The sequence below is a fragment of the Anser cygnoides genome, chromosome 2 (genome assembly GCF_040182565.1).
Source record: "Anser cygnoides isolate HZ-2024a breed goose chromosome 2, Taihu_goose_T2T_genome, whole genome shotgun sequence".
Lineage (NCBI taxonomy): Eukaryota > Metazoa > Chordata > Aves > Anseriformes > Anatidae > Anser > Anser cygnoides.
In genome coordinates, this window is record NC_089874.1 from 123021826 (window position 1) to 123036421 (window position 14596).

Sequence of the window (14596 nt, forward strand, 5' to 3'; positions counted from 1 at the left end):
TGTACATTCTTATGTGAGGCTTGGAAAAAGGTGGTTACAGGAGAGAAAGAAGGGATGGATGGCTGTGTTTTTGTGCAGCTCTGGTGATCTTTCTGAATGTCCCTTTCCACAAAGCATAATTCCTTTTCTTGCCAAAGGAAGAAGCAAGATAAGAAAATGAACTCAAAGAGCTTGAAAGCCCCTCAGCACTAACTAATGTAAAATCCTTAACGTCCACCATTTTGTCTAGCTCTACCCTTCCAGGAACTGACACGGGACACCCGGCCTTTTCACCCACGTGGGTACTACAGAACAAAGAATTTACTCCCTCTTTTAAGGTGCAAAAAATGTTGAAAGGAAAATTAAATAAAAATAAAATAGAAAATCCCGTTCCCTGTTGAAGATGTGCCAGTTCACATGTGACATAAGAAAGAACAAAGGTTCTGGTCATGCCGAGAATATTTACTCTTTGGTTAGTTCGAGCTAATATCCAGCTCCTCCAAGTCTTGGAGGAAACCCCTGAATTTAACAGGGAAATGTTTGGAGGGACCGTACCAAGAGATGTCTGAATGCAACATAGATACCATCCACGCAAACACATCCCACTTGTCACAGAGGCTGACGGGGTTTTTAGAGGGTGTCAGTTTGGAAGGAGGACACGTTAATCCAGTGGTGGTGGGTTACACCATCTACAATAGTGAGAAAACCGGGTGGTTTTCTCTTGGGGGGAGTGGTGGGAGCTTTGCAGATTATTAAATACTTCAGTAGCCTACTATGGATCACGTCTTGATCTTATTTCTACACCTTTCAAACAAATTTGGATAACAGACAGTTGAAGACAGGAGCCTCCTCATCCTGCAGCTGTACAGCTGTTGATTCTCAACATAACACAGCCAATCCTCCCAAGCAAGTTAGAAACCTGTGACACAGAAGTCATAAGTCAGTTCAGATGAAATAGGTAGGGATCACAAGAAAGAAAAAATGTCTGTGTATGATAAAGCCAATGACTCTGTAACGATCATTTCTCTCAGACGGGGGTACAGGAGGAAATCTAAAAATTAAAGAATCGGAAGAGAGAGGAACCCAAGAGCAGGAAAACACAGACAATGCAGAGGACATTTCCAATATACATTCTGAAAAGCAATGAAATGTGAATTTGAAACAGCTACACAGCAAATGCTAGTCGTTTACTTTCCTGGCAAACAGTCCATGCTAGGGAAACAGCTATATGGAAAAAGAACAGAGGCAACTTTCTGCAATTGTGGGTAAGCTGCTTGTCTGGTTTCACAGTACCTCTTCCCTCAGTGCATTAGTCAGGCTTCTCAGTGAGGCTTCAACAGCAAGGTCACGGGCAGACAGGAGGTCTGTGGGATCAAAACAATGAAGTTTCTCCTGGAAGCATTTCAGAGAGACAAGCCACATATTGTGCCTGTAACACACGCCGCACCCTTACAGTTTACCCTACAAACTATAACAATCAATGTGAATTACTTGCATTAATCCGAAGTGATGGAGAATCACTTGCCTGCTTCTCCCACGAGTAGTCCCGCCATGAAAACCCCAAACTCACCTTCTGGTTTCTGACAGCATTTCAAAGCGCAATTTGATGGCAAACAATTGCTTCCTTCAAGTCAGATCTGCCTTGTCACAGACACAGTAGCATCATCCAGCCTGTTCCTTGGTGAAATCATGAAACGCAGACATTTATGCTTTAAGATTTTCTGAAAAACTGACATTTTACCAGTCATAAATCAGAAAGAGTTATACCTTTGCAAGATCAGAGTAAGTACACCCAGCAAAACTTGATGTATTTAAAATTACTTACTGTAATCCCAAACATGCAGACCGAGATTATCTATTGAAATGCCAGGCATAAGGTATTCATTAACTAAAACCATTCTGTAATTTTATTGATATATTTTGTGGAGTTCACATATTTTTGTACAGCAAACATAACACTGTAGGCCACAAGAAGCTGCAGCACTATTGTTTAATAGCAGCAAGGTATATTTTATAATCAGGGTATGTGGACAATAAATAGTCTGTTTCTTTGGATGTGAATGTTTAAAATGAAGTTCTGCTGCAGCTTCATAATGTGATTGCTATTTTACAGAGCTTATACACAAAAATATATATGCAATCTTTTTGTCTATATTTTATACAAATACAACAGTAGTTTGTGAATACATTTTAAAGTACATATACATGATAAGCAACTCGATTTCCCATATCACAGGATAGCAAATTTTAAATGCAAGAAACATATACAAATTCAGTCTGGAATGCAGGGTTTTCTGTGTTCTTTTTTTTCTATATTTTTGACTCAAAACTTTTATCATTAAAACATTTTAGCATATAAGTCCAAACAATTTTTCCACTAGTTAAAAAATATAATTTCAGCAATCCGAGTCAGGTTTGGGTGTGTCACCATTCCCCAATATACTCTTTTCCCAGTTTTTGTCTAAATTCAAAGGCTTTTAGTAATATACAGTGTGTTCTTCACTCCACACCGTACAAAAAGCCCACATTTAATTTTAATTGTCATCTATTTTTGTGAACAAGAGCTGGGCTTGTCAGCGTTTAAATTTGCATGTCCAAAATTTTACTTTTGCAAGTGCATATGAATACATTGTGGTGTTGTACAAAGTTCATTAATGACAAATTAAGTCACAGTATAAAAATATATCATACAACTATAGGTCTAGTATAGTCCTTTTTTCTATGGGTAAAAATACATCTGAATGAGACAGGGAGGTTTGTAGCACCATGAGAGGAGTTGTATCCCAAGTTACATTAGCAGCATGATCCAATATAACAATATTGCAGGAGTGTTTCTGAGGAGATAAACATTCACTCTGGTTCAACTGTACCACTGAAGCTTATACTGAAAAGTGTTTACATATGATTAGCAATAGTTCTGTGTCACTTCCAGGGCTAGATAACTGTTATCAAAAGACACTGCCTTCCAACAAAGTAAGACACCCTTATTACATAAAAAGCTTTGGGACTATCCAAACACATTTTGAGCTACTGTGGCGTTATTTGCATGTTGAGTGTCACGCTAAGTAGGCTATGGTTTTAATTGTACACTGGGAAGATGCAGGATGGGCAGCTAAGTCTATACAGTTTACTACATACCAGGTAAGTACATTTATTTCAGAGGCTTATCTAGAGACCGAGAAGAATACAGGATAAGCTGCTAAACCAGTGTATGAGACAGACATAACGAAGGATGCAGTCCTGCTCCCCTTGACGTTTACGGATGCAGGATCAGGCCCTAAGTTAACTTCAGACAGCAGCATAGCGTTGATAGCATAGGATAAAAAAAATCTGCATCAAATACTGCGTGTTAAGTATTTCTGCAATAGTTTACCATCCAGAACTCCAGAGGACACAGTTTACAATTGGTGAGGACAAACTCCTAATATTTTTTTTTTGACTGGTATTCAAAATGGCAGTAGAAGACAGTGTAGTTTGAAACATGTAAACCTAGTAAAAACCATTGTAAAACCCTTAAGAAAGACACACTGGTTCTGTGCAATATAGCAAATTGATAAGAAAACACTGTAAAAATGTACCTGTTTAAAATTACAATGTCTACCATTTTGTACACAAAGCATTATACCAAAGGCCTACATATATGTAATCTAATGGCACTTGAAACAAATTATAATAAAAGGTTTTATAATAAAAAGCATAACCTGTAAGAAACTTTCTTAAAAGGTTTAGGTTTTTCTTTTGAAAGTGCTATATCTTGTAATATGTGTAACATAGAGGTTGACCAAGCTTTATTTTAAAAAATATTGGCCTATAATACATGTTTAGCTCACTAGGCAAATGATCCTGAAAATATGTACTCTTAACATTCATTATTAGCTTAATAAAGCAATCAGCTCTGGCTCATGTTTCAGTCAGTATATGGTTTTTAAAAACCGCTACTGCCAAATTAACAATAAATCACTCTATTCCACAATTTACTACTAAATAAAGCACAAGCAACAAGTACACAAAAATATATATATTAAAGAAAAAAAAAAAAAAAGACCTTACTAGAAGTTTAGAAGTTGCACAAAGAGTGGTGCATGATCAGCCAGCCCTCCCCCCTCCCTCAAAGCATCAATTTGAAACCTAGAAAACAGGGTCTAAAAACTGACATTTTAGTAGCGGCCAATAACGACTCTGCCTAAACATTATTTGAAAGCACTAAGGTGTTAACATTGCTTACAGTGTCAAACCTGCTTCCACGTAATCATACATCCTCGCTCAGCGGCACGCTAACTTGGCCGACTGAAGCCCTGACTGAATGAGGTTCAATATCTTGTCTGAGGTCCCTACTTCTCGAGTGAAATGTACGTCTACCTCTGAAGTGAAATGTCAACCCCTGCTCAGGAAGCTAAGGCACTAACCAAGTGGTAAGGACTCCGGCTAAGTACTGAGAACTGGGTGTTGGCCGAGTGTTTGTTGTGATGTGTGTTGTGTTTTTTTTTTTAATCAAGTCTAATCAGAAACGGAGACTGATAAGCAGGTGGCACTGCCTCTTGTTGCATGTTAGATGCGCCACATCAAATCCCTTCCGCGACTTGTCTGGCAGAGCATCTGGCAGCGGCAGGTGAGATTAAACTTACTGGCGATGCCTGAATGAGCAAATTCCTCCGTGCCATACCAAAAACTCCAGCTTTGAAGCTCCTGGTGCCTGCACATTCCCTGCCCAAGAGGAAGAGTGCTGCCCATCAAATCTGCAGCCGCTGCCAGAGCCGCCCGTGAGATGGGGGAGCGCTCGCAGCTTCCCTCTGCCAAGGGGAAGCTCCACGCGGGGCAGAGCCCACCGGAGGAATGAAGTCCATTGATCTTCATTCCTAATTGATTTAAAAGACTGAGAGTAAAGCCAACTTCTCCCTATATGCATTGTGGTTGCTGATTTAAACCAGAATTACATTCTGCTGCATTCACCTTGTGCTCTGTTCACCTGTGTTTTTCTATCCTTTATAAAGGTGACGAGAAAAAAAAAAAAGCAATATTGAACAAATCATTCAACTAAAGATGTAAGTAAGCAAGCGATCTGTTTCATAGAAACCAGAGGAAGCAGTCATGAAGCAGAGCTAAAAGCCCACTTTGAGATAACATGCTCCTAAACCCAAAATCTAGGAGTAGTTTGTAGAATTTCAAAAGGTATTTTCCTTATTAATACATCCTTATTTTAATGCCTTTGGAACACAAACACATTTATAAAAATGTTATCTTTCAGTAATAAAATTTAAATACACATATGTATAAAATAGTAAAACTACACCTGCATATTGCTCCTAGAATTAAAAAAAAAGTAGGAGCTACTGATAAAACATCCGGAGCATGAGCTCCTTAAATGGGAGCAACTTTTGTTTCTGTGAAGTATATTTAGTTTAACCACTTAAAACCTTGTACGAATCCTCATTATTGTTTGAGAGATACTAATGTACTTGATTTCTATTTTTTAATTCCTTGTACAAAAATGACAAGGAAAAGCGTGTTATTGTTGAATTACAGCAAATCTAGTTTGCTTTCATGCATCACAGGTTTGTTTTTTTTTTTTTTCTTTTTCCTCTTTTGGTTATTAGGGGTTGGGGAATAGAATATATTGCATTAGGTAAAAGTGGTGTAAGCAATATGCTTTTACTTCACTCCTAAGAGTCCTGTCTTTAAATCTTGGCAGTGGGCAAAAAGTCCCTAACCAAGTACCCAGGTGTAGAAAGTATGATTAACATCTAACTTGTTGCTTAGGAGGACATAACACACCATGTAACACAACTGAAAAGTTCATTCCAATAAAAAAAAATATCAAAAACTGGTATTTGCAAATTTACATTCACTCTCTGACTGCACACTAATATTGAACTGAAAATAGATACACACTTTCTGGCTGGACTCGATCCACCCTTTGGCGGTGGCAGCTGGGAGAAGACTGATGCCTACAAATGTGAATACGCTATTGGAAGATTCCTATGCAGTACTCTTTCTATGCTACTAAAGAGAAAAAACAGCAAGTTAAGAATTAAAACAAGAACTGCGACAAAATATTCTGCATTACTAAATTACAACACTTTTATATTTCAAGATCAGCCATTAATTTTGCCTGTTTTCCTCTACCAGAGTCATGAAAGCACAACACAGTTCCAAATTCAACTTGAAACTTTTGTCATTTAGGCAAGCAGAGATTCTCTGTTGAAATTCTGTTCAGCCATGATTTTACAAAATTAAACTATATTTTTTCTTCCAATATTCATAACAGGCCACAACAATTTAAGCCAGAAAATGGCAAAATTTGTAACACCTTTTATAATGACTTCAATACAAGTCAAAATGTTATATATATGTACATGTGTATATATGAACTTCTATATATACACATACAAGTTTTCAGAAAAAATCTGAATTCTATATTTATTTAAAAATTTAGAATTGTCATTATAGAACAGATCAGATGTCACCATTTGGGAAAAGTTTTGTTTTTTTTTTTTTGGAAAGGGACTGGGGAATTTTTTTTTCCCAAATCTTTAGGAATCTTTGCGATACATGTTTGAACTGGATTCTTTGCAAATGCTGTAATATATAAAAGGTAAAAACGGTAGTTCCACCACTGACATCAATAAAACAGAGTGGCTGGTATGGTTGAAAAATTTTTTGAAAAGGGATGCATGTTGAAAGTTTGCTTGGGATGACTTTCTAGTGAACATTTTAAATGTGTTAATTGGCAGTGAAAATGAAAACAATACAATGAGACTTTAAAAAAAAAACAACAAAGTAAACACAGCTGAGAATAAACACTTTCAAAACATTAAAAAATTTCTTACTGGCTTCATGAGATTGGTACTGTACAAAAGCAGAGAATTTATAATGTCTTATAGTAGGCACTAAGTTAAAAATGGTCACCTAAGGCATTTCTACAAATAGACAGTAACAAGCCAGCTTTGTACATCCTATTGGAAAGCTTGATGAAATCGTGGTAGGGTGGTGGTTGTGCTTAGACTGCTCGTGAATGCTGCTGACAATGAGTGCAGAGACCCAAGACCTATACTATTGCTAGGATCTTGTGGATCCTGTGTTTGTGGTGGAAGTTGAGTCATAGAAGAATGTGCCTCCTCCTGCGTATAACTCATTCCAAGGTTTCCCACTGAAACAGAAGGATTATAGGGAGGGCCATTTACAGGTATGAAGTTGAACAGCTGAGAAAAGTCCAATGATGGGGTGTTTAGAGGTTCACTAATAGGAACAGAGCCCTTGGAAAGGGAAACCTCCCCAGACCCATCATCTAGTGGCCCTACTTGTGGATCCAGCCCTAGTTTTGATGAAGATGCTTGAGAATCCTGGGATGAAGAAGGCATACCACTTTGCAACTCCATTAAGTAACTTTCTATTTCCCCTTTCAATGGCTGTTCTTTTTCAGGCATAGAAACTGCGTATGAGGTAGAACTGAGCGGATATTTCAACGATAGCTGGTGAGAAGGGTGGACAGACTCCATATCTATTGGACAAGGCATTCCCAATGGTAATGATGTGGCAACCATTTGGTGTGCAGATGCAGAACTCTGCATGGACTGAATCTGAGTGTTGTAGAGATTTAATTGCAAAGTGTTTGTAAATGGCTTTGATGTCAGTTCACTGGAAGGTAAAGACATCACTGGAAGCAGCTCATCCTTAATAGGCACAGAAACGTTGCAGGTAAAGGGATCTAGAAGGTCCATTGGCTCTGTTTTGACCTTCAAAAGTTCTTGGTTGTGACTTTTCTTCATGTGGCGCGTTAGGTGATCCTTCCGCCCAAATCTCTGTGCACAGTACTGACAGAGGAAGTCCTTTCTTCCAGTGTGCACTACCATGTGTCTACGGACATCCTTTCGGGTGTAGAACCGACGATCACAGTGTTCACACTGGTGTTTTTTCTCCTTCACTCCACCCGATGACTTGCCTGCATGAGTTTTTAGGTGCTCCAGCAGCACTCCTGTGCTTTCAAAAGTCTGCAAACATACCTTACAGGTGAGGTCACCGCTTGTTGCTGCATGCAAAGCCAGGTGACGTTTGAACCCAAGCTTGGTATTGTAGTTCTTTCCACATTCTTCACACTTAAAGGCCTCTTTGTTGGGATTGTGTGTATGTAGGTGATTCTTTAGGTGATCTTTTCGGTGAAACATTTTCTCACAATAATTACACTTGTGGGTTTTCTCAGGAGAATGAGTAGCCATATGCCTTTAAACACAGATATATTCTGTAAGTAATTATTTTGATCAAAAAACACACGTGCTCATTTTTTAATGGCAGCTAAATACTACACTAAGGTTGCTTTGCAACAGAACCTTTTAACTGAAAGCATGACACTACAAAGACAGTTTGACAAATTAAAATATAGCAAAACACGAGCCATTTCTCTTAAATTGACACTTTAGTTTTGGTGGGTTTTAGCTACTGTAACAGGGGTATAAGGGCAAGTATGAAAGTACTTGTGTAAAAGTCCATAGCCAAAAAATTTCAGTCCATACTCTTTTCTTGTGACAATTCCTTATACAAATGAAAATTCTATTCTCATTAAGAAAACAAACAAACAGAAAACAAAAACAGAAAACAAATTAAGAAACAAAATCAAAGACATTAGCTTGCAAACTTATGTAATTTAGATTTCTAGAAACAATCCAATGGCTACTTTTAATTAACACATCCTCTCTGCAATCAGCTGAAGGCGTACACAAATATATACTTTTACACGGCTTAACACGGCCAACATAAAATAGATAATATAATCTGAAAGATAAATAGAGTTTAATACCTTAGTAATTTGTACTTAGAAACAAAGGCCTTGGTGCAGTCTTGTTGTGTGCACTTGTAGGGCCTCTCTCCTGTGTGAGAGTATGAGTGAACCTTTAATTTCTCAACACTGTTAAAGGCCTTGTCACACAGTTGGCAAGGAAAGTTTTTTCTTGGTTTGGTTTCACCACGCTTACGTTTCCCTGAAGGGACTTTCTGGGTATCTCTTACTTCTGACAAATCACCAGGAATGACAGTGGCCATCGCAGCCTAAACCAGGCCTTCTTGTTGGACACTTGGGAATTGCCCAACTCCACTAAATGATTTAGCTTTAGATGGCTTCTCAAGTTTCATGTGGTCGTAAAAGAAAGCAAAAGGGGACTGGAAAAAAAAAATAAGAAACAACTAGTTTGTAACTAAACTTAAATTTTGAAGTTTACTTGCTATGTGATGCTTCTGAATAAAACTTAAAAATAAAATTAGGTTCAGCTGGTCTAATGTAATACCTGTAGGTTTCTTTACACTATTTGCTGCAACTCTTAAAATGCATTGCTCAGGATGAACAGATCCACATATGCCCTGAAAATACACCTCACAACTTTCCCCTCAGGCATTGACGGAGAACAGCAAAGTTTCTGTCAGATTTCAGGAGGCATCAGACAAAGAACTCACTTCAGAACACATGAAGATGGCTTTTGGCAGCTTCAGGTTTCAAAGGAATTAAAGCTGTGCCTGTGGTGTTTGTACGGACATACACACACATGCACGCACACATGCACATACACAGTTATCAAAATGAAAATCTGTACGTCTTGAAACGCAACTGGGTGTTTGAAAATCGATGTGAAAAGCAGTGTTTTGACAGCCTGGGGTGGGGGTGGGGGGCGCAAAGCTCATATTCTCTGATATACCGGCTCATTTTGGTTACTGTCTGTGTGCCTATTCTAGCAAAACGCACACGTTTCCAATAATTTGTAATGCCAAGTGAAGTTCTCCTCTGCTAACGGAGGCTCAGTGTGTTAATAACAGAAACCTCACAGATTAGGCTTTTTATCAGCCCGGCACGGGAAACCCACATCCTCCTCACACCACCCTGCAAGGCACAAGGGTTTTAAGCGTTGAGGTTAGCTGGGGATGAAGGCTCCTGGTCCTCCGAGAGGACCCCAGCCCCTCCTGGGGTTCTGCACACTGTGAACTAAACCGGCAGCCTTCAGCTCCAGGAGGTGGGTGATGCTCACGTCTGAGTTGTTGCCAAGAACGGCTTTAAACTCGCAATCTGGTAACATATAGTAGCAACTGGGCGCCTGTGATTACAGGGTGCTCAACAATCCTCCATTGTCAGAAGACGCTGACAGCTTTTATTTGATCGCTGGAGCACAATTGCTACTTTAGATACCCAAACCGGTGCTACCCGTGATGGAAAGGGTCAAAGGCGAGGTCTGCAGTGGCAGGGGCAGAGAGGAGGACGGCGGAAGGGCAGCACCCCACGCAAGCAGCGGGCAGGGCCGAAAAGCCCCCAGATTTGGCCTTTCTCTGGCAAAAGCAGCAATCCCCCCCACCCTGGTGTCACGGCCCTGCAGCTGCCACCCGACATGGCCTCCGCTGGCACAGCTGTGCGAGGGGAGGCCAGGCGGCAGCAAGGCCGGGGGCAGAGGCAGGGCTGGGGGCTCGGTGGCCGGCCACCCCCTGTCCCCTGGCAGCAGGGCTGGGGAAGCCGGCAGCTGTTGGGACAGGTGGAGCAGGGCGGCCAGGAGTCAGGCAGGGAGCACCAGGCAGCAGCTGCTCCGGCCTTGTGCCACCTCCCCAGTAAGCAAAACAAACACATCCCAGCTGGCAGCCAGGGGAGGCTCGGTAGCTCGGAGGTCCCTGCCATAGCCCCAGCGTGGCACTGGAAGAAAGCGGGGAGGAAGGAAAGCCTGTGTTTATGTCAGGACGCGGCAGGACAGGACATGAGGGGTGGGGTGACAGGAGGGGGAGAAGGGGATGTGCCTCTTTAATATCTGCATGTGCATTTTTACGAATGCTTCAGATTCGAGATTTCCATTTGAAACGCATATACAGAGCATGTCTTTGTCTATGCCTCTTCCTCCCTCCTCCCCGTAACTTCTCTCTTGTCTTTGTAAGAGGAGAGAAACACTGGCAGAGCAAGATGGAAACCTGCTACCTTTCAACCCTATAGTCTTTGAATAGCAGATTAAGCTATACTATACTCTTAAAGCAAGAAGTTTTGTAAGACCACCTTTCCTCCCCCAAATTTTACACGGAATCACTAGCCTCTTTAAAGATACCCAGCAACAGAAAAGGTGTTTCTTTAAGGACTCTTATTATTTCAGATTTGCCTCTGGCCCATTCCCACTCATGGGACGAAGCTTGGGGACAACGATTCCACGAGTGGGAATGTGCACAGGTCTTCAAAGAATCAGCTTAATTTCAGTTTCTGTCTCATAAGTGACATTCTTGTTTATAAGTGAAAAAAATTACAGTTGTTTGGAGACTTGAGACCAAAGCACTTCTGCAACAAAAGTAAATGAAGACCAATTCCAAACACTTCAATGGAGCTGCCAATGTAATCAAGAGGAGGATCTCATTCACATCAAAGTTGTGATAAGTTTACAGGTTGAAAGATTTTTCAATATACACTTTAATGAGAATCTGGTAATAAAATTTACTGTGCGTCCATAAACAAATACACCGGTCTTCTATGCACATTGGCCTGAAGATAGAATGAAATCTCATTTTAGCCTGTTCTTTCCTGACAACTCAAGTTCTGAGGGAGAAAAAAAAATCCAGCCCCCTCTATGTTTAGATACAGCCTTGTGGGCACCTACGAGACCTGCTTCCCAGAGCGTCCTGAAACACCTACTGCCTCAGTGTGGGGAAGCAGGGCTACCACCTAGTGCCTCCCAGCCAAATCCCCACCTAGCCTGAGGTACAGGCAGCGTTAGTGGCAAAGAGCGAAGGAACTACCTCTACTGCTTGCTGTATGAGAGCGTGCTTAATTTGACCATGCTGGGCCACGGCAGCAAGTGGCTTCCATGCCAAGCAGATGACAAGAGGAGAAGCAGGCACAGCTGGCAGGATGCAGGGAGGGCGATACTGGGTTGAGACGGGACAGCGGACAACAGTACGGGGGTGCACAGACAGTTGTGGGGAGCACTGCGTGGGGGTAGGAACATCTAAGGACAAGAGGACAGGGTACTCTGGTAACGCTGAGGGGCAGGCAGGTGGGGAGCTGAACATGCGTCGAGCTGGAGAGACACAGCATACCAGGCCATGCAGAAGGGCGATGCGCAGGGTCTGACGCGAAGCCAAAGGCAGTGTTTGTTGTGGAACAGCATACGGAGTTTAACTGTTAATTTAAACAACTATCAGCTTCTCACTCCTGTTCTAAATGCAAGGATCACATCTCAGGCTTGAGGCCATCCTATATTCAGGCCAATATTATGTTACTTTCGTCTTCTCCAAAATTTCAGGTGATCTAGTTGCTGTACCAGATGCAACTCAGCACATTCATATGGATGACGAATTCAAGTTTTGTTTCTCTATGATCAAAACTAATTAAGCTGACTTTGAACTGTGTTTAAGTGTCCTTAAAATGCATTATTAGAACAAATATAGTATGGATTCAATCTTTGGCAATGACAGTGTTTTATTAAAAAAAAAAAAAACATGTAAGTACTATTATCTCAGTATCATTTCTCAACAGATGAAGCAGTTAAGAACTTCAGTATTGATTTCTGAATAGCAAATAACCACTTTCATTTTTTTTTCTTGTGGATATATAGACTGAGCAATGGAGATAAAACTTAAAAAAAACACTGATCCTCAAATATTACACTTTCCAAAGACCAGCTGAAAGAATTTTATGAGTAATATTGCCTCTCTGTGTCTCAACATAATATCACTTAAAATCCTCATTCTTATTGGTGCTTTCACAACTGCAGGATGAGTGATTATATGCAGTATCAAATATAACAAACACATTACACAAAAGCTCATATATAATACTATTTTTAAAGAAGCATATACTTAAAGCAGGAATAAAGCAGCCTCTGTTCAATGCACACCTGATGTTTGCCCACTAAAGTCCTCAGATTTTGGTCTTAACCAGTTCCGCTGACTCTTCTTGGAGGAAACCAGAATCCAGTACTTCCCATTTTTACTGGTCTGAAAAACAAAAGGAAGAATGGACTAGACTCTAGTGAAACCAGTATATTCAGAAAGTCTGGGATGTGGTAAGACCGGGGGTTGAAAAGGATCAGAAAGGAAAAGTTAAAAGGGATACAGCCAACCCATGCACAGAACATTAAGTACTGTTAATTATAAACTTTATGAATCAATTGCTCTTGCATTATCAGTAGCAATTAATGCACTTCAATTTCCAGTATACTTACATCATTTCAACTAACTCTACACTGGACAGTAAAAAAAAACATAAATAAAATTAGACAAAAGCAAAGGAGTTTTCAATAAAGTTAAAACAAACCAAGAAATCCACAGACCACAAATAATTTAGAAATAGCAGTGAAACATGTAAAACGCTGGGCCCAGACTTGAGTTTCTTACTCAGAAAGGACTGAATAAGAGAAGATTTCTGGATTAGGCCCAACTTTACTAGAACCTAATGCCTTTATTCTGCTTAATTATACAGGAAATAGCAGCTTAAAAGGTGACCTGCAAAGGAAAATAAAATTAATTTAAAAAAAATAATAAAGCATCCTAATGATGTACGCGCTACAGGTAAATCCCACTAGAGGGCAAGTCTAGGTGTGCCTGAGCAAATCCAGAGGGCCTTTCTGGAATTTCCCTTACATCCCCCTTTTCCCTGCCACCATCCTTTTTAAAATTGCAGTACATCTTCCTTTTCTTGCCAGAAGGCCTCCTGGACGACACAGGTGTATACTGAAAACATGCTCAATGCCTGATTTTGGTGGAGAGGTTTATCCCCTCCATCTCCTCCAAGTATGCAAGGGCAAAGCCCTGTATAGTGCACATACCCTATGTGACCTATTCAGCTGAAGGTATCTGATAGGAGCCCTGGAATAACACAACATTGACCCCCACACAGTTTTCCAGTCTCATTTTCCATTCTCTCTGTTCAAGTTTTCTTTATTTTGGTACCAAATTCAGCTTTGCGCAGCCCCAGCTTCCTCTGCTGGTAAGCACAAATGTAAGCTAACTGGCATGCTTGAACACCTGTCAAAGGCAGAAGTGCTTCACAACAACCCACTGAAGCCTTCTGGCAGCCGTGCAGCATTTATGGGGGGCTTTTTACGTACAGGCAGGTGGCAGAAACAGCTCCAGTACCCAAACCAAAACTGGAAGCTTTGTTTTCAACTAATGAGAAAGAGAGGAGACTCAACTCTCGCCTCCTCTTTCAGAGGTCCCCGCATCACTCTGTTTTTGGGAGAAAATGCTGATGACTCCTTGCTCCCTCTCCCAGCAAGACCATTATAAATCAGTTACCCTGTGATGCCTATCTCAACATATCCCACTGTCACAGCAGAAAGGAAGTGCTTCATTATCCAAATGTTTCTCCTAAAGTAGCTCACAATAAGCAGACAGCATTTCAGACAGCCACAAAAATTTAATGAATTAAGTCCTAAGGGACTCAGTCCCTTCACTATTGGTATTTACAGACTATTTCCAGTTAAAAAAAAAAAAGTGTAAAATAATATAACAAATATAATGCTCTCTCAACTGTATTCAACATTTTTCATTTAAATGCTTATGGTACTGAATTCTCACATCTGAAGGAGCTCTAGCAAAAAGTAGATGGCCTTAGGGACAGGCCATCAGAGGCATGGAAAGACTATCCTAGCAAGGGAAACGGGAGCAATGGGAGCAA

At 40.5% G+C, this 14596-nt stretch overlaps 1 protein-coding gene across 6 annotated transcripts in view; it reads right to left on the bottom strand.

Moving 5' to 3' along the window:
- Positions 1-1859: 1859 nt before the first annotated feature.
- PLAG1 (PLAG1 zinc finger) overlaps positions 1860-14596 on the bottom strand; it is a 52556-nt gene continuing 39819 nt past the window's right edge. For 4 of the 6 annotated variants that reach the window (XM_066993006.1, XM_048072435.2, XM_013185885.3 and 1 more), the window contains exons 2-4: positions 12816-12915; positions 8771-9129; positions 1860-8196 (exon numbers count right to left, since the gene is read on the bottom strand). In XM_066993006.1, the coding sequence (XP_066849107.1) occupies positions 6933-8196; positions 8771-9012 (1506 nt within the window). In that variant the 5' untranslated portion in view covers positions 9013-9129; positions 12816-12915 and the 3' untranslated portion in view covers positions 1860-6932. The remainder of the gene's footprint in view (positions 8197-8770; positions 9130-12815; positions 12916-14596) is intronic. The other 2 variants (XM_048072440.2, XM_066993007.1) reach the window with 1 other exon arrangement.